The sequence below is a fragment of the Salmo salar genome, chromosome ssa25 (assembly GCF_905237065.1).
Source record: "Salmo salar chromosome ssa25, Ssal_v3.1, whole genome shotgun sequence".
NCBI lineage: Eukaryota > Metazoa > Chordata > Actinopteri > Salmoniformes > Salmonidae > Salmo > Salmo salar.
Genome location: NC_059466.1, coordinates 17,737,794 through 17,758,168, shown reverse-complemented (window position 1 = coordinate 17,758,168; position 20,375 = coordinate 17,737,794). Strand labels below are relative to the sequence as shown.

At 42.9% G+C, this 20,375-nt stretch overlaps 1 protein-coding gene across 1 annotated transcript in view; it reads right to left on the bottom strand.

The window, feature by feature from the left end:
- The window catches only part of LOC106586282 (contactin-associated protein-like 5), a 79,520-nt gene that overhangs the window by 32,298 nt on the left and 26,847 nt on the right, over nucleotides 1-20,375 (bottom strand). The window contains exons 4-10 of the mRNA XM_014173412.2: nucleotides 15,453-15,600; nucleotides 13,352-13,555; nucleotides 10,937-11,121; nucleotides 10,671-10,814; nucleotides 9,435-9,702; nucleotides 8,465-8,608; nucleotides 8,124-8,292 (exon numbers count right to left, since the gene is read on the bottom strand). Coding sequence (XP_014028887.1) covers nucleotides 8,124-8,292; nucleotides 8,465-8,608; nucleotides 9,435-9,702; nucleotides 10,671-10,814; nucleotides 10,937-11,121; nucleotides 13,352-13,555; nucleotides 15,453-15,600 — 1,262 coding nt within the window. The remainder of the gene's footprint in view (nucleotides 1-8,123; nucleotides 8,293-8,464; nucleotides 8,609-9,434; nucleotides 9,703-10,670; nucleotides 10,815-10,936; nucleotides 11,122-13,351; nucleotides 13,556-15,452; nucleotides 15,601-20,375) is intronic.

Genomic DNA, 20,375 nt, shown 5'->3' with positions numbered 1-20,375 from the left:
GATGCCACCATCCCAACAAGTCAGTTCATCACATTTCGGCCCTGCTAGAGCCGCCCCGGTCAACTGTAAGTGCTGTTATTGTGAAGTGGAAACGTCTAGGAGAAACAGGCCACACAAGCTCACAGAATGGGAAAAATTGTCTGTCCTCAGTTGCAACACTCACTATCGAGTTCCAAACTGCCTATGGAAGCAACTTCAGCACAATAACTGTTTGTCAGGAGCTTCATGAAATGGGTTTCCATGGCCTAGAAAATGTACACAAGCCTAAGATCACCATGCGCAATGCCAAGCGTCGGCTGGAGTTGTGTAAAGCTCGCTCCCATTGGACTCTGGAGCAGTGGAAACGTGTCCATCTGGCAGTCTGATGGATGAATCTGGGTTTGGCGGATGCCAGGAAAGCACTACCTGCCCCAATGCATAGCGCCAACTGTAAAGTTTGTTGGAGGAGGAATAATGATGTGGGGCTGTTTTTCATAGTAAAGGCTAGGCCCCTTAGTTCCAGTGAAGGGAAATCTTAATGCTTCCACATACAACGACATTATGTGCTTCAAACCTTGTGGAAACAGTATGGGGAAGGCCCTTTCCTGCTTCAGCATTACAATGGCACTATGCACAGAGCAAGGTGCATACAGAAAGGGTTTGTCAAGATCGGTGTGGAAGAACTTGACTGGCCTACATAGAGCCCTGACCTCAACTCCATCGAACACCTTTGAGACGAATTCGAACACTGTCTGCAAGCCTGGCCTAATCGCCCACCATCAGTGCCGACTTCACTAATGCTCTTGTGGCTGAATGGAAGCAAGTCCCTGCAGCAATGTTCCAACATCGAGGGGAAAGCCTTCCCATAACAGTGGAGGATGTTATAGTAGCAAAGGGGGGAATAACTCCATATTAATGCCCATTACTTTGGAATGAGATGTTCGACGAGCAGGTGTCCACATACTTTTGATCAGGTATGTACAGTGCATTCAGAAAGTATTCGTACCCCTTGACTTATTTAACAATTTGTTGTGTTACAGCCTGAATTCAAAATGTATTAAATATATTTTTTGCTGAACTATTTACACACGATACCCCATTTCAAAGTGAAATACAGAAAGATCTAATTTACATAAATATTCACACCCCTTTGCCCTTACACTCCAAATTGAGCTCAGGTGCATCGAATTTCCTTTGATCATCCTTGAAACGTCGCTACAACTTGATTGGAGTCTACCTGTGGACCAATTCAATTGTTTGGATATGATTTAGAAAGAAACACACCTGTCTATATATGGTCCCACAGTTGACAGTGCATGTCAGAGTAGAAACTATACCATAAAGTTCAAGGAACTGCCTGTAGATCTCCAAGATAGAATTGTGATGAGGTATATATCTGGGCAAGGGTATAAAACAATTTCTAGAGTGTTGAAACATTTCAAGAGCACAGTTGTCTTCATCATTGGGAAATAAAAAAAATATGGAACTACCCAGACTCTGCCTAAAGCTGGCCATCTGACCAAACTGAGCAACCGGGTAAGTAGGACATTGGTCAGGGAGATGCCCAAGCACCCAATGACCACTCTGACAGAACTACAGAGTTCCTTGGCTGAGATGGGAGAACCTGATAGAAGGATAACAGTCTCTACAGCATTTCACCAATCTGGGCTTTATAGGAAAGTGGCCAGAAGGAAGCCACTCCTGAGAAAAAGGCACATGACAGCATGCCTGGAGTTTGCAAAAAGGCACGTGAAATACTTTTTTTTGTATTTTATTAGGAGTCCCATTAGCTGTTGCAAAAGCAGCAGCTACTCTTCCTGGGATCCACACAAAACATTAAACATGACATACTGTATTACAGAACATTAACAGACAAGAACAGCTCAATGAAAAAACGACATAAATAAAAATGGCACACAGCCTATATATCATTACATACACTCAAAATATCTAGGTCAAATAGGTGAGAGGTGTTGTGCCGTGAGGTATTGCTTTATCTGTTTTTTTTAAACCGGTTTGCTGTTCATTTGAGCAATATGATATGGAAGGAAGTTCCATGCAATAATGGCTTTATATAATACTGCACGCTTTCTTGAATTTGTTCTGGATTTGGGGACTGTGAAAAGACACCTGGTGGCATGTCTGATGGGGTAACTTACTGTGTCAGAGCTGTGCATAAGTTGACTATGCAAACAACTTGTAATGTATAGTATTTTTATTAGCCCTCTGGTTACAATGAAGAGAAAGACGTGCCATCCAGTTCTGGGCCAGCAGCAGCTTAATTAGTTTTTTCTTTGCAGCACTTGACCACATGACTGGACAATAATCCAGATAAGACAAAACTAGAGCCTGCAGGACTTTCTTTTGGAGTATGGTGTCAAAAAAGCAGAGAATCTCTTCATTATTGACAGACCTCTCCCCATCTTTACAACAATTGAATCAATATGTTTTGACCATGACAGTTTAGAATCTAAGGTCATTTAATTTAGTCTCCTCAACTTGTTCAACAGTCACACCATTCATTACCAGATTCATCTGAGGTCTAGAGCTTAGGGAATGTATTGTACCAAATACAATGCTCTTAGTTTTAGAGATGTTCCGGACCAGTTTATTACTGGCCACCCATTCCAAAACTGACTGCACCTCCTCGTTAAGGATTTCAGTGACTTCATTAGCTGTGGTTGCTGACATGTATATAGTTGAATCATCAGCATACATGGACACACAGGCTTTGTTAAATGTCAGTGGCAGGTCATTGGTAAAAATATAAAAGAGTAGAGGGCCTAGATAGCTGCCCTGTGGTACATCACACCCTACAACCCTCTGAGTTCTATTATATAGATACTGTAGCTCTGAATCCGCGATATGGCAGAGGTTAAAAAGCCATAAAAAATAAGTTCTCAACAGCAGGTTATGGTCAATAATATCGGCTTTACTGAAATCTAACAGTACAGCTCCCACAATCTTCTTCCTTGCTGAGCGGCCTTTCAGGTTATGTCGATATAGGACTTGTTTTACTGTGGATATAGATACTTTTGTACATGTATCCTCATTTTTTTCTGAGGTCTTGGCTGATTTCTTTTGATTTTCCCATGATGCCAAGCAAAGAGGCACTGATGTTTGAAGGTAGGCCTTCAAATACATTCACAGGTACACCTCCAATTGACTAAAATTATGTCAATTAGCCTAACAGAAGCTTCTAAAGTCATGACATCATTTTCTGGAATTGTCCAAGCTGTTTAAGGCACAGTAAACTTAGTGTATGTAAACTTCTGACCCACTGGAATTGTGATGCAGTGAATTAAACGTGAAATAGTCAAAACATATTGATTCAATTGTATGTAAACAATTGTTGGGAAAATTACTTGTGTCATGCTCGAAGTAGATGTCCTAACCAACTTGCCAAAACTATAGATAGATTGTTAATAAAAAACATGGCAATGTTCAGCCCTTTCCTGGGTAGCTTCTCAGAGATAAACATAATATGGAAAATAACAAAAAAAGCCAAAGAAAAACACAAACATTCAGAGATTGTAAGTCAAAAGATTCTGTGGTGTGATGAGACAAACGTGGCCTGCTGGAGGTCATTTTGCAGGGCTCTGGCGGCGCTTCTCCTGCTCCTCCTTGCACAAAGGCGGAGGTAGCGGTCCTGCTGCTGGGTTGTTGCCCTCCTACGGCCTCCTCCACGTCTCCTGATGTACTGGCCTGTCTCCTGGTAGTGCCCTCATGCTCTGGACACTACGCTGACAGACACAGCAAACCTTCTTGCCACAGCTCGCATTGATGTGCCATCCTGGATGAGCTCACTACCTGAGCCACTTGTGTGGGTTGTAGACTCCGTCTCATGCTACCACTAGAGTGAAAGCACCGCCAGCATTCAAAAGTGACCAAAACATCAGCCAGGAAGCATAGGAACTGAGAAGTGGTCTGTGGTCCCCACCTGCAGAACCACTCCTTTATTGGGGGTGTCTTGCTAATTGCCTATAATTTCCCCCTGTTGTCTATTCCATTTGCACAACAGCACATGAAATGTATTGTCAATCAGTGTTGCTTCCTAAGTGGACAGTTTGATTTCACAGAAGTGTGATTGACTTGGAGTTACATTGTGTTGTTTAAGTGTTCCCTTTATTTTTTTGAGCAGTGTATATTATGTTATTTGATGTTAGAAAGTTATTGATTTCATTAACCTTATTTCTATGGCTAAATATATTAACATGGCAATGTTCAGCCCTTTCCTGGGTAGCTTCTCAGAGATAAACATAATATGGAAAATAACAAAAAAAGCCAAAGAAAAACACAAACATTCAGAGATTGTAAGTCAAAAGATTCTGTGGTGTGATGAGACAAACGTTTTACTCTTTGGCCTGAATACAAAGTGATATATCTTGAGAAAACCAGGCACAGCTCATCACCCATCTAACACCATCTCTACTGTGAAGCTTGGTATTTGGCAATGGGGATGTTTTCAGCAGCAGGGACTGGGAAACTGGCAAGGATAGAGGGAACAATGAATACAAGCAAATCCTTGATGAGAACCTTCTTCAGAGTGCAAATGACAATGACCACAAGCATACAGCCAAAGCAATGCTGGAATGGCTTCAGAACAAGAATATGAAACAGCTCAAAATCCGGTGTTTATGTCAAACGGTTTTGTTATATTTCAGTCGTCTGTGATGTACACTGAGTGTACAAAACATTAAGAACAACTTTCTAATATTGAGTTGCACTAATCCTAACCCTTTTTGCCCTCAGAACAGCCTCAATTCATCAGGACATGGACTCTACAAGGTGTCGGAAGCGTTCCACAGAGATGCTGGCCCATGTTGACTCCAATGCTTCCCACAGTTGTGTCAAGTTGGCTGGATGTCCTTTGGGTGATGGACCATCATTGATATACACAGGAAACGGTTGAGTGTGAAAAATCCAGCAGCGTTGCAGTTCTTGGCACCTACTCCCATACCCCGTTCAAAGGCACTTAAATCTTTTGACTTCCCCATTCACCCTCTGAATGGCACACATACACAATCCATCTCAATTGTCTCAAGGCTTAAAAATCCTTATTTAACCGGTCTCTTCCCCTTCATCTACACTGATTGAAGTGAATTTAACAAGTGGCATCATTAAGGGATCATAGCTTTCACCTGGATTCACCTGGTTGGTCTATGTCATGGAAAGAGCACGTGTCCTTAATGTTTTGTATACTAAGTGTCAGTGGTGTAAAGTTCTTAAGTAAAAATACTTTAAAATACTACTTAAGTAGTTTTTATGGGTATCTGTACTTTTTACGCCATACATTTTCCCTGACACCCAAAAGTACTCGTTACATTTGGAATGCTTGGAAGGACAAGAAAATGGTCTAATTCACACACCCCACTGGGCACAGACGTCAATTCAACGTCTATTCCACGTTGGTTCAACGTAATTATATTGAAATGACGTGGAAACAATGTTGAGTCAACCAATGTGTGCCCAGTGGGACTTATCAAGAGAACATCCCTGGTTATCCCTATTGCCTCTGATCTGGTGGACTCACTAAACACAAATGCTTCGTTTGTAATGATGTCTGAGTGTTGGTGTGTACCCCTGGCTATCGGTAAAAGAAATTGTGATGTCTGGTTTGCTTAATATAAGAAATTTGAAATTATTGTTATTATATGACAATTGGGCACTTTTTCCACCACTTTTCAGTGTATACAAAGTGTAATATTGGGATGCAAACTCAAAATTGAATACATTTCTATTTGACATGGTACAGGTATCTTCTTTTTTTAAGCCTATAAAAATGTGTGTGTACTGTATACTATAAACACTCTGCGAGACCCTGATTTAGCCCACAGCAGTAAAAGATTAACAGAGTTTGACAAAATGCGCAAGGAAGAATGGGAGAAAATCTCAAAATCCAGATGTGCAAAGCAAATACGGACATACCTAAGATGACTCAAAGCTGTAATCGCCGTCAAAGGTGCTTCTACAAAGTATTGACTCAGGGGTGTGAAGACATATGCAAATTATACATTTCTGGATTTCATTTTCAATACATTTGCAAAAAATTCTAAAAACATGTTTTCACTTTGTCATTACGGGGTATTGTGTGTAGATGGGTGAGAGAGAAAAAAAATGATTTCATCCATTTTGAACTCAGACTGTAACACAACAAAATGTGGAATAAGTCAAGGGGTATTAATACTTTCTGAAGGCCCTGTACATTACATTACTATGTATATACACATCTTTACTATGCATTAGCAAATGTCAGGGTATTCATAGTGACATAAGCAAACATAAATACATTTGAAAAGATGAACATTGATAAGGTAGAAAAAACAACAACATCTCAGAGATTGATGATCTATACTAGTTCTTTGTTTTTAAAAATTAAAGACTTTTGTGCAGTGATAAACAGAAAAAAATCGCACAACATGATTGTGGAAATATCAGAGAAGGATAAAATGAGATTTGTTGGTAAAAGAATGAAAGTTATTTAAAAGCATAAAGACATATCTGTCAGATTTGCCAAGCCTTTCTGTAGGGTAAAAAGGGAAAAAAACAAGGTTTGTCTTTGTGTCAAAGCCTACTATCCTCAGCCTTTCATTATCTGTTAAGCAGACTCCCTTTTTCATTTCCTTGCCATTATCAAGGCACGGTCTGGCACCCGAGTACTCAAGAGGCGAGGCAAACACAGTTTGTGCATTTCCTTTGCCGTTGTTTATTTACGATTTACAAGGCCGCTCAGTAAATCCCAAATGAATTGAGTACCATTCCAACTCAAATTGTTGAGGCAAATGGTAAACAAACACTTGCCAGTACTGTGTTGTTGTGTGTTTACAAAAAGAAGAAGCAGCAGCATCAAGTCAAACCCAGAGCACGTATTTACAGGTTTTGAACACCCAGCGCTTCATGGAAATCTCTCTCCTAACCACGCTTTCCTGATTAATAGTACCTTCCTCAAGCCTCCTTCAGTTTCACATAATTGCCCGGGTTTCAAGCGTGCATCTATAATTTCATACATTTTCATCTTTCTCCCATTAATTGCCATGGAGCAGAGTGACTGCGGCGTGGATAAGGTTGCAGGCCATGGTTTAATTACCATAGAGCTATTTCTATTGATGTGTTCACGGCTGCCCTCACAGGTCATGAAATTACAGAAGCCGTGGCACAGAAGTGCACACTTGCAAAAAATGTAGTCATGGAGTTTGATTGGACACAAAGAAAAGTAGATTAACACTCGTAAAGGTTAATCTTCCAATCCTTTAATGAAGCATAGTTCTGGTCGTTACACAAAGACATGGCTCTGTGATGGACAATGAATTACAGTCCAATGAAGAGATTTATAGAACGGTGAACAATACTGAGCATAAACCTTGCCCCAACCATCTGGTTGCGCTAGCCTCTCTAAAATAAGGGATAAGGGGTAATATTGCATGGTAGTGAAATATACAAAACATTCTCTCTGCGTACATCTCTTTGTGGAAGGCTCATCGAAAGGCAGCCAATATAGGGCACACAGACAGCTGTCACCTGTTTTGTTTTCATGCGAACCATCTCATTCCGTCTTTTTACACATTTCCCATATTTCATGTATTTTACTAACAGCGCTGTAGGGCTTATTCATCTGTTTGTGTTCCACACACTCCAACAGCCTTTAAATCTGCCGGTTAGCATTCCAAACAGAATAATCAGGTATAGCTGCGATCTGACATCAGAGAAGTAGGATTCCCCTCAGGGTGAATAAAAGAAGAAGCACCAACTCACCAAGTCCTTTGTTTGTATCCTCCCTGTATGTGTTTCAGGTTTCCTCAACTTTGCCATGACATCTATTTAGCGTGTACTAATCCCACCCTTCGGTCCCACAACAGAGCGGGGTAATGAGGGACAGAGAGGAAGCCACACGCCACAGAGGAAGCAACTTGTTAGCAGGGCCCTTAGCCAGGATGATAGTGCTACAGTACTAGACTCCATTGCATGATTTAATTGGCAGATCCAGTCTGTAAGCCTATCTCTATTAGTTGACTTGTCAGTGACACTCAAGCATGGGCTGTGGTGGACAGAATAACCTCATCAACAAATAAAGACAGAACCTTTTAAATCTGTTTAGTTCGTCATTCAAACACATTTTGGGATTGGATCCCCACCTAAAAGCTTACCTGTCATGGATGCCACATGTGTCAAACTGCAGCTCCTTGTAGTTTCCCAGCCGTCCTTGTTGCACCCGGTTCAGGTCCATGGGCTGGCTGTTGATGGAGATGAGACGCATGCACCCCTGGAACGCCAACGTGGGGTTCTCACAGCCTAAGATGTTCAGAGATGGACAACCTGTGACACAGATTGAAGAAATGTTGCTAAATAATTGCATTTTCATCATTCAACATGTCCTGTATACATCTTCAGATAATGTCTTCAGATGCTGCAACAAGACCTGACCATCAAGTCCTGGTTTCATGAGATGAGTGATGCAGACAACAAGACTCATTGTGTGTGGTCTTACCTCCGAAGTAGAGGCTGTTTCCTGCCTCCATGTGGTCCCCCAGCTCGATGGTTGAGGACGGCTCGTTGTCCAGGGTCGTAGTGACTTGGAGACCTTGGGAGCTGAGACTCACGGAGTGCCACAGTCCATCATTCACTCTGTGACCTGTGGAGACAGCAGAGTGTGTTTTCTGTGTGAGACACTATTACAGGCTCATCAAACACCAACTACATGTTTATTCAGGGATTGCTGGGATTGGGATCTCCAACATAATGTAGGTACTAGGCTACATATTAAATTGTAAATCAGAGCCTATCAATCGCTGTGTAAGCTACAGTATGGTCACATGGTTTGTCTTAATAACGGTCCTACATTACTAAACAAGAATGGAAGATGACACGGAAATGAAAATCAACGACAAGTGTGGCTGGTCAGATTGAAGCTAAATCGTTGCCAGAGGACAGAACGTAATGGTTATTATTGGATGAAACATTCATTTGACCGTAGGTTCAAGCTTCAAACAGACGTAACAGCAGATTGTGGTATATCCATTTTGATTGTCCTTTATAGTGAAGGGCTTCCTAGCTGTAATGGTCTTTCTGTGTGTCTATAATTCCCTCTGTGCCTGCCATCTGCTAAAAGTCTGGGCTCTGCAATCCAACGTAATTATACATGTTATTTCTCTCTGACTCCAATCCTGGAGCGCTCACGTCGAAAATACAAGGATGACATTTTTCCTCAAGCCATTCCAAGGAGATTAAATGTGCTTTGAGTTTCTCGGGGGCAAAAGGTCATATGAATGATGTTGATGTAATGATGTGCACAACCAAACACAGACAGTCTCACCCTGGATGATGGATTAGCTTTTCACTGTCTGTCTGCTTCACTGGAATAAAGACTGTTTTATATTTTCTGTCTCCCTGGGTGTACACACTGACTCCAGCCCATAGTGTGGGTCAGCTAGGCTAGAGGCTGTTGGCCTGGCCCTCACCGGTGGAGACCTCTTCTTTCTGCTGGGCTGATGTGTGATGGGTCAGGCGCAGCCGGCTGTTGCTTATCTGCAGGTCCAGTCGCTGGGGCTCCAGGGACAGCTGGGTGGAGAGCAGTAGCCCGTCTGGGTTCCATGTTCTGAACTGGAAACGCACCGCGAAGCCCGCTGAAGCAGACTGCGTGGCTGGGAGCGACAGGAAGCTGCTGCTGGAGCTCAGGAAAGTGGTGGATACCAGCTGGGGCTCCGAGCACGAGAAGGTCACGTTGCCCTGGTGACACATCAACATGTTGGATTTACTGTATTTTTACTGTACCATTCATCTGAGCAGAATAAAATACAGTGAGCTGATAAAGAGATTTACTGAATATGATATTTAGAAAACTAACTTGCCTGCAAGAACCACACATTTCCTTGAGAATGCCATATAAAGCTGAATGACTATCTGGAATTCAAAAGGTGCCGTACAAAAGGACCACAGGCAGAAATGTCATATAATATCGAACTATAAAATTCTGAGTTTCTCCCCTCCAATCTAGGTCAGCCGTCAGGTGGGCAGAGAAAGAACACACCTTAATTCCAAGTGATCCAGAGGCCCTTGTGAGGTACATGGGCCAAAAGAGCAGCCATGTCAATTGAGGTCAGCGGCCCATCAGTCCCAGTGCCTCAGAGGCAGAGAAGAGCAATCGGCAGCACTTTGACTCTCATTGTGATCCCTCACCAGATAGTATTCCACATTGAAATTCCATTACGGATTCCATCATCGCAGTCACTCTCTCACTTGTAAGTAAAGGCCTTTTAACATAGCAATCAGATTTCCGATGGGAATAGGGTGTCTGTGATGCAATGTGACGCTTTGGCTTCTGTCTGATTTGATTGGGGGGAGGGTGTCCAAATTATAGGGTGTGCCTACGGCTGAATCTATTCATGGGTTTAGACTTAATGACACAGTAGTGAGGATCAGATAGAACTAAAAAAAAATCTCTACGGACAGTGTCTCTGCCCTGGATCTCACACAGTTTGAGGGACCATGGAGAAGTCTATGTGACTAACTCAAATACAAATGTGATTAAACAGAATCACATTGTAGCAAAATGTGAAATCTCACAGCAACAGTGCAATTAAAACAGACTGTCTGTGACCTTTAATAGGCATTGGTTGACTAGCTACTTTGTCCCCATACTATTTTAAGGATGTACTAATAATCTATGGTACGGTGGATGAGAATAGTTGTCTTACCACACTGTAGATCTGAGGCTTGCGTCGCTTGGCTAGGTCGATGATGTTGATCCCGTTGTAGTAGAGGTTCTCGATGCAGCCATGGAAGTTTTTCCTCAGGAAGGTACCAGGTTTACCTGGCAGTGGGATGCCTCCGAAGCTGAGCTTTGATGAGGAAAAAGGGTGAAATGACAACATCCTCTTAGAGTAAGATAACTTGGTTGAACTATTTACTTGGTCTGAATAAGTATCTGACTATTCTACAGTATGTGTTAGGATAAACACACCTCATAGTCCACCTCCAGAGAGTCTCCTTCCCCCTTGGTCCTGAAGTGTTGCGTGTGGGTGTCCATGGTGAGGTTGACCTGCTTGTTGAAGCGCTCGATGAGGACAGAGTGCCAGTGCTGGTCATCCAGAAGACTGCCCAGAGTTACCGCAACACGACCACTGCTGAACCGCAGCCGGGTGTCATCTGTAGACAAAAAAACAGAGAACAGATCATATGGTTACTTTAATATTGATATAGATATTGATCATAAAACAGGACGGTTTATTGAGGAAGAGGGAGCTCTCATAGACATTCTGAAAACAAACTACTTGAGAATGGTCTTCCCCAGACTCAGCTCTTCACAATGTGGATCCTTAACAGTCTGAGTCCAGCTAGTAAATGGAGCTCAGGTGCAGTGGTAATTGGAAGGGCAGCAGAACACAAACATTCAGTTACCCTCCCAGACTGCTCCCCAGACTCATTTTAAATGGTTCAAAAGACTCCTTCATACCCAGAGTCCCTTGTGTCCTGTTACCCATGAACTTACCCTTGTGTCCTGTTACCCATTACCTCTGCCCCCTGACCTCTCTGGTGACCTCTCCCAGGTTGAGGTAGAGGGCCAGCCTGCCAGGTCTGTGCACATTATTTTCCAGTCAAAGTTTATGAGAAATGTGCTTGTTTGATGCACAATTCATAACATTTAGATGTACAATACAAAAGACAAAATAGACTTAAAATAAGTAAAAATATACAGTGGGGGAAAAAAAGTATTTGATCCCCTGCTGATTTTGTACGTTTGCCCACTGACAAAGAAATGATTAGTCTATAATTTCAATGGTAGGTTGATTTGAACAGTGAGAGACAGAATAACAACAAAAAAATCCAGAAAAACGCATGTCAAAAATGTTATAAAATGATTTGCATTTTAATGAGGGAAATATGTATTTGACCCCCTCTCAATCAGAAAGATTTCTGGCTCCCAGGTGTCTTTTATACAGGTAACGAGCTGAGATTAGGAGCACACTCTTAAAGGGAGTGCTCCTAACCGCAGCTTGATACCTGTAAAAAAGACACCTGTCCACAGAAGCAATCAATCAATCAATCAGATTCCAAACTCTCCACCATGGCCAAGACCAAAGAGCTCTCCAAGGATGTCAGGGACAAGATTGTAGACCTACACAAGGCAGGAATGGGCTACAAGACCATCGCCAAGCAGCTTGGTGAGAAGGTGACAACATTTGGTGCGATTATTCGCAAATGGAAGAAACACAAAAGAACTGTCAATATCCCTTGGTCTGGGGCTCCATGCAAGATCTCACCTCGTGGGGTTGCAATGATCATGAGAACGGTGAGGAATCAGCCCAGCACTACACGGGAGGATCCTGTCAATGATCTCAAGGCAGTTGAGACCATAGTCACCAAGAAAACAATTGGTAACACACTACGCCGTGAAGGACTGAAATCCTGCAGCGCCCGCAAGGTACCCCTGCCCAAGAATACATATACATGCCCGTCTAAAGTTTGCCAATAAACATCTGAATGATTCAGAGGACAACTGGTGAAAGTGTTGTGGTCAGATGAGACCAAAATGGAGCTCTTTGGCATCAACTCAACTCGCCGTGTTTGGAGGAGGAGGATTGCTGCCTATGACCCCAAGAACAACATCTCCACCGTCAAACATGGAGGTGGAAACATTATGCTTTGGGGGTGTTTTTCTGCTAAGGGGACAGGACAACTTCACCGCATCATTTGACGGGGCCATGTACTGTCAAATCTTGGGTGAGAACCTCCTTCCCTCAGCCAGGGCATTGAAAATGGGTCGTAGATGGGTATTCCAGCATGACAATGATCCAAAACACACGGCCAAGGCAACAAAGGAGTGGCTCAAGAAGAAGCACATTAAGGTCCTGGAGTGGCCTAGCCAGTCTCCAGACCTTAATCCCATAGAAAATCTGTGGAGGGAGCTGAAGGTTCGAGTTGCCAAACGTCAGCCTCGAAACCTTAATGACTTGGAGAAGATCTGCAAAGAGGAGTACCATTAAAATTATTGACTGATAATTTCTTTGTAAGTGGGCAAACGTACAAAATCAGCAGGGGATCAAATACTTTTTTCCCCCACTGTATATTTTTAAATGCCACCAATCAAAAAGGGCACTTTTTCCCTAGGAGGGAAAACAGGCAGGTGGTCCAGCACCACTAGAGCCCTATCTGTGCACGTGCCTGCAGCCTGCCCCAATGTGACAAATTCACCCATGTTGAGGAAGAGGGCCAGCCTGCCCCGGTGTGACAAACTCACCCAGGTTGAGGTAGAGGGCCAGCCTGCCCCAGTGTGACAAACTCACCCAGGTTGAGGTAGAGGGCCAGCCTGCCCCAGTGTGACAAACTCACCCAGGTTGAGGTAGAGGGCCAGCCTGCCCCGGTGTGACAAACTCACCCAGGTTGAGGTAGAGGGCCAGCCTGCCCCGGTGCAGCTCCAGAGTGATGTAGTCGCCTCTCTGACCCTCTCCGTGGAGCAGCACCCCCTCAGCCTGGTGGCTCTTGAAGCGCAGAGAGATCACATCCTTCACCGTGCTCATGGACTTCTGGTTAAACCGGTAGAGCAGGGAGCTTCTGCCATCAAAGTCTGCCACGTCTGACTCTGAAGGCAATCAACAGACAGTGAAATGGGTTGTCATTGGGATACTTGTCCCCTGTCACTATGAGTCTATTTATTCACTGACTGCTATTGCTCTCAGGGCTTCATACCTGTTACGGTAATGTGGCTATATCAGTGATGGTATTGAAATGTATTATGCTGGAAGCCATATCCATGTGTAACTGGATAGGAACAATCTCTGACATACACCTGTTATTTTAATAATTACAGTACATGCTCTAGTGCTCACCTCTTTCGGTCATACTACAAAATGGATTCCTGTAAGTCCTCAAGAATGCAAGTTATGAATTTGTCATAGGGGGCATTTTCAGATTTTCCAATGTAATTTAGTCATTGGAAGACCTAGAGGACTCATGCATAGATACATGAATCTGTAACTCCAGCACTGTAATGACATTGCATAGCAAGTCTCTCTCTTCTCATCTCTCTCTCTTCTCTTTCTCTCTCTGCTCTCTGTGTCGTGAATTGATCAACCTGTTTTATAGTTTGAATTGAGATGTGTATGGTCTCTTCTTTTAACATTGAGATGCATTGAGGTGCATGTCACGCAGCATTTATTAGCAGAGCACACATTCATCCAACATGAATACAGGGATCATGCTGTGGAACAATTCGGTATTATGAAAGTGCTCACTCAGGGTTAAATGCAACTGTCTTTCACAGAGCAGTAATTCACTGGCTGATCCAGTTAATGCTGCTTCAGAATGTGTGTGAGAAGCGTCCCAGTGACTCCCCTTTATTTATACAGAAAAAATATATAAACGCAACATGCAACAATTTCAAAGATTTTACTGAGTTACAGTTCATATAAGGAAATCAATCAATTGAAATAAATAAATTAGGCCCTAATCTATGGATTTCACATGACTGGGCAGGTGTGCAGCCATGGGTGGGGCCTTGGAGGGGCATATTCTCACCCACTTGGCAGCCAGGCCCACCCACTGGGGAGCCAGGCCCAGCCAACCAGAGTTTTTCCACACAAAGGGCATTATTACAGACAGAAATACTACTCAGCACCCCCACACCCCTCAGACCATCCCACAGGTGAAGAAGCAGGATGTGGAGGTCCTGGCCTAGCATGGTTACGTGTGGTCTGCAGTTGTGAGGCCGGTTGGACGATGTTGGTAGAGAAATTAACATTACATTCTCTGGAAACAGCTCTGGTGGACATTCCTACAGTCAGCATGCCAATTGCACATTCCCTCAACACTTGAGACATCTGTGGCATTGTGTTGTGTTACAAAACTGCACATTTTAGAGTGGCCTTTTATTGTCCCCAGCACAAGGTGCACCTGTGTAATGATCATTCCATTCAATCAGCTTCTTGATATGCCACACCTGTCAGGTGGATGGATTATATTGGCAAAGGAGAAATGCTCACTAACAGGGATATAAACAAATTGTGCACAACATTTTAGAGAAATAAGCTTTTTGTGCGTATGAAAAATGTCTGGGATCTTTTATTTCAGCTCATGAAACATGGGGCCGACACTTTACATGTTGCATTCATAGTTTTGTTCAGTGTATTTAGCATTACCCAGGCAGAGACTGGCTCTCAACTGTCACGCCTGCCTGACAGTCACTGTTTGTCTCTGTTAGCTGGTGGGATCATTTGTGATAAATGAGAGAATAGCATCAATATCAAAATACTCGCTATCCCTATTTTTGCAGTTGTCCTCAAACGTCCTGCTTTCATTAAAGGGTATACACAAACGTAGGGTGTTCTGGATGTAAGGGGTGTTCTGGTCACTCACTGTGGCATTATTATATTAGCTGAACGTGTATGGTCTGTGTGTAAAGCCTGGTGGTCCCTTTATTGCAGGTACACCCTAATGTGTATGGTCTGTATGTTAGAGGTGGGGGTGGTCTGGTCACTCACTGTAGACACAGCCGTACACCTCCACTCTGAGTCCCACCCAGCCACTGGGGTTCCAGTCCAGCGGGACGAAGCGCAGGAAGCGGCTTCTGATAGAGTGGAACAACTTGTGGTGGATGACACTGTCAGCATTCACGTTCCCCACAAACCTCTGGAGACACACAGCAGAGAGAGAGGAGGGGAGAAAAGGCAGAAGAGTTAGATGCAATGCCAAGTGTTAATATACGGGGGCAGGGTATTCTTGAGGGAACTGTATTCATCAAACAAAACAGGAAATTACAGCTCCGTTATTAAGGGAGTCACTGTTAACCAAGTATGGCTCTCTGAACTGACCTTGTATCTTTCAGAGGAAAACAAAGAATTAAAAAGGGTTTTGTGTCTTCTAGGACTTAATGTTTTGGATCATAACATTAAAGAGGGTTAGTTTCCAAGAACTGTTAAAGGTATTAGTATTCTGCGACAAAACAAAACGTGTGCCATATGTTTCTCTTCACCTGACCCTACTTTTAGATAAAACATATCAAATGTGTTGCCTGGGTTGGGGATCCTGGGAGGATCCTGGGAGGATGTCCACCACTGCACAGACACACACTTCTGTGGCAAGTAGATGGAAAAAACAATTGCTATCATATTGTCTGCTCCCGGGCAGATAACAATGAATATCTCTCACTGAAACTGTGAGATGTCATTATTCTTCGTAATTTCCATCTCCCTGTCCCCCTACCCTCCACTGCATCAATAATCTGCACCATGGAGGCTTAGGGGGGTGAACAGACAGAGAGAGAGAGAGAGAGACAGAGAGACAGAGAGAGAGAGAGAGAGAGAGAGAGAGAGAGAGAGAGAGAGAGAGAGAGAGAGAGAGAGAGAGGAAACTCAGATGACTGATCACAAGAAGCCGTCATAACGGATTCGAGGCAGGTGACGAGCTAAATCGATAATGATGTGTATCACAGAGTAAAGGAAAGATGGATTGTTGACACCGGAGCTCCAGGCTCAACAGAGTCAAGAAATGCCATCAATTCATTTCTCCCTGCAGCTGAAAACACAATAGCAGATGGGGGAGGTAGTAGAAGAAGCACAAATTACACACACATGAAGTATGGTGTTACCTCTCTGAGGGATAGACTACAGAGATTGGTCTCTGTAGATAATGAAGATAATGAAGAAGAGGCAGTCTTACAAGGTAACTATTTAGGCTATTATTTTGATTTATACCCATGCTTTTTTATTGTGAGTCCATTTAAGTGGAGCCTGGTGACTGTATTTTAGAAGAGGTGCAAGCTAAGCAATTACAAATGTAACTCATGTCTGTGCAAGATAAGCATTTGCAAACTCACTGGGGTTTACTCATCCACTCAGACCATGCAGGCTATTGCAATGCATATCCTCCACAATGTAAAGTAACTTATTTAGCAAATACAATTTGATAAACGTTTGCTTCACCAAAATGTAGCATACATATTCATTACTGAGAAAAAGCTATTTGTCAATATCCATGTACCACCAGTCGCAGTGTGTGGGTAAAATCCCTGGGGAAGCCAAGCCAAGTCAGGAAAATATCCATATTGCAACCTATGTTGTGATAATTGCATTGTTTGTTCTATAACCTATTTGTTCATACACCACCATGATATACACTAAGGCAGACTGTCACGTTCTGACCAGTAAAGGGGTTATTTGTTATTGTAGTTTGGTCAGGACGTGGCAGGAGGGTGTTTGGTTTATGTGGTTCGGGGTTTGTTGTTATATGTGTTTATGTAGAGGGGTGTTTGTTTAGAGTATTCCGGGGTTTTGGTCTATGTTCTATGTTAGTGTATTTCTATGTTTAGTCTAGTCTTTTTATTTCTATGTTTAGTTTATTGATTTGGCCTTCAATTGGAGGCAGCTGTTCCTCATTGCCTCTGATTGAAGGTCCTATATAGAGGGGTGGTTTTTGTATGGGTTTTGAGGGAAGTTGTGGTTGCATAGCTGTGTTTAGCCTGTAATCCTGGTCGTTCGATCGTTTTCTTGTTTTGTTTGTTACGTGTTCAATAAAGTTAAGATGAGCACTCAACCCGCTGCATTTTGGTCCACTACCTACGACACCGTTACACAGACACAACAAAACGACAACGGTCACACAATGGTGGAATAAATTCAACCACGTATACGTTTGTTACATCCCAAAGCCGGAGAGCAACATCTGTCAATGTGGATTCCACAAAGCAAATATTGCATGTAACAAACAGTTACATAGTGTAGAGCAGGGATGGGCAATTCCAGTGGTGTCACACTTTTTCCCCATCCCTAGCAAACACAGCTGATTCAACTAATTGCATTCTAAACTGAAGATCATGATTTGTTGATTATTGGAGACAGCTGGGGCTGGGGAAAAAGTGTGACACCAATCAGGCCCCCGAGGACTGGATTTGCTCATCCCTGGTGTACAGCATGTTCAAGCAAGTTAATGTTTCTGACAGTTGACTAAACAACTACTGATTTAGACCAATGGAGAGTTAACGCAAGTCAACACAAAGACAACAGGAGAACTGCCTCCGCTATTCCAGCACCATTTACACTTAAACATTTCAACATCATTAAATCAACTAGGCTATATACGCTTTGTCTAATACAGTGAAAACAAATGTAAAGACACCAAAAACGATTTAGCCCAATCAATGTTGCTAAATAACATGTGGCTGTCCATGGTACTGATTTCTGTGTGTGTGCAAGTAGAAAGAACATGTTGACTCCCCCTACTTGTAGACTGGTTGGACACCAATGCCATCCTCCTCTCTTTCATGTTGGCAAAATGATCTATGACTCTGTACACACTTTTAGTTTTTGTTGTCTTAGGCTACCTAGCTAAAATGCTTGCTAGCCTAACTTCTTCACATGAGTAAAAATTAACCAACTAAGTTATCTTGCTTGTTAATGTGAACCTACTAGGCAACATCTAGGCTAAGAGCATTGGGCCAGTAACCGAAAGGTCACTGGTTTGAATCCCTGAGCCAACTAGGTGAAAAATCTGTCAGTGCCCTTGAGCAAGGCACTTAACCCTAATTGCTCATGTAAGTCATTCTATATAAGAGTGTCTGCTAAATGACTCAAATGTAAATATTGACTTCGCCATGGGCTTTGAACGGGGCACCTGGCTTATCCACGGGAGGCAGCACCGGTTCTAAAACGAACGCAATCAACTTTCACCCAGTGCAATACACGCCTAACCAGATGTATATTATTTGCATTCTTTTTACCAAAGTAGTTATAAAGGAGATATAGCACAAGGGCAACTTAATCTAAAAGAGTTACCCAAAAGTTTACTTCACTCTTGTTCATCAACACCAACCTAATGTTCGACACAAACCTAAACACCACAAACACTTCTGCAGCCATAGCTAACAGGCATGTCAATCCTTGATTAAACACCCTTAACACCCTCTTCCTGACGGATTGAAGAGGTGATATCTGAATATGTTTATTTTCTCTCATTACTGCAGTCTACAGTTTTTTCAACAACCCTTAAATTGTGTTTTGCACACCATTTCACTCCGGGGGTAGAGACTTTTTTGCTAATTGACAGAAAATACAACTTCCTTAATAAGCACAGAGTGGTTTACATGAAAATACCTACAAATTGGAACTGAAATTTGAAATAAGAAAATATCTTTATGATGTGTATTTGGACCAGAGAACATCAATCTTCTCAAACAAACTGACGGAAACACAAATACCAAAGTAAACAAAGTTCCAACAACCCAATGGTACAAAAAAATAACAACATCGTTAGACTATATTGCACAAAATAATACAACATTTCATAACTTAATAGCTAGCTGGTCACCCACAAACATGAGTCATTCCTTTCTTTCTCTCTGGCTTTGTCTAATTGGATGATTAACAACTGTTTCATGAGTGCCATCCTGTTGTTCCCAACATGGCCTATACTCCCTGTTGTTCCCAACATGGCCTATACTCCCTGTTGTTCCCAACATGGCCTATACTCCCTGTTGTGTCGTTGCAGTGCTAGCCTTGCTATGTGACTCCTAAGAGACAAAGACTGAGGAGAATTCCAAGAATAGATAATCATGTTGCCATTGTGACCTGGTCTGGCACAGAGCAGAGATAAAAGGACTGCAGCTCTGGCTGTGTCTTGTGGCTGCGGGTGTTGGTGTGCGCGTGTGTGTGTGTGTGTGTGTGAGTGAGAGAGAGAGCTTTGTGTGTGTGTGTGTGTGTGTGTGTGTGTGTGTGTGTGTGTGTGTGTGAGTTGTGTGTGTGTTGTGTGTGTGTGTGTGTGTGTGTGAGTTGTGTGTGTGTGTGTGTGTGAGTTGTGTGTGTGTGTGTGTGTGTGTGTGTGTGTGTGTGTGTGTGTGTGTGTGTGTGTGTGTGTGTGTGTGAGTGTGTGTGTGAGAGTTGTGTGTGTGTGTGAGGTGTGTGTGTGTGTGTGCGTGTAAGTGTGCATGTGTCATTGAAAGCGAGAGAAAGCAGGAGAGGGAGAGTGGGTGTGTTAGAGAACGTGCCTTTGCCCATGTGTGTATCTTAAGTGCTATAAAACCACTCTTTTCATACACAGCACATAATAATGGCTAACCTTACAGGTGCAGAGTTGCTGCAACCTGGCAGACGCAGGCAGCTGGTGTTCTCTCATTAGCCTTCTCAGCCTGCACCGCCGTCAGCAGGCCATTACCTTTGAACTTCCCTTGTTAAAATGCCAGACTGACGTCAATTCATATCTCCGTGTGGCGTGCAGGTTCAAATTGGTCGCCCACCTTTGGAGTGCCTTCATTAGGGAAGTCTCACTAATTAGCTGCCACTCATCCAATTCATCCCACCGTTTCTGTTTCTTCAGGCATGGATCAAAACCAAATGACACCTGCTATCTTCTCACATTAACAGAAGAAATGTTATGACTATTTAACAGGTTAGTTAGATTTAGTATTCTGTGTG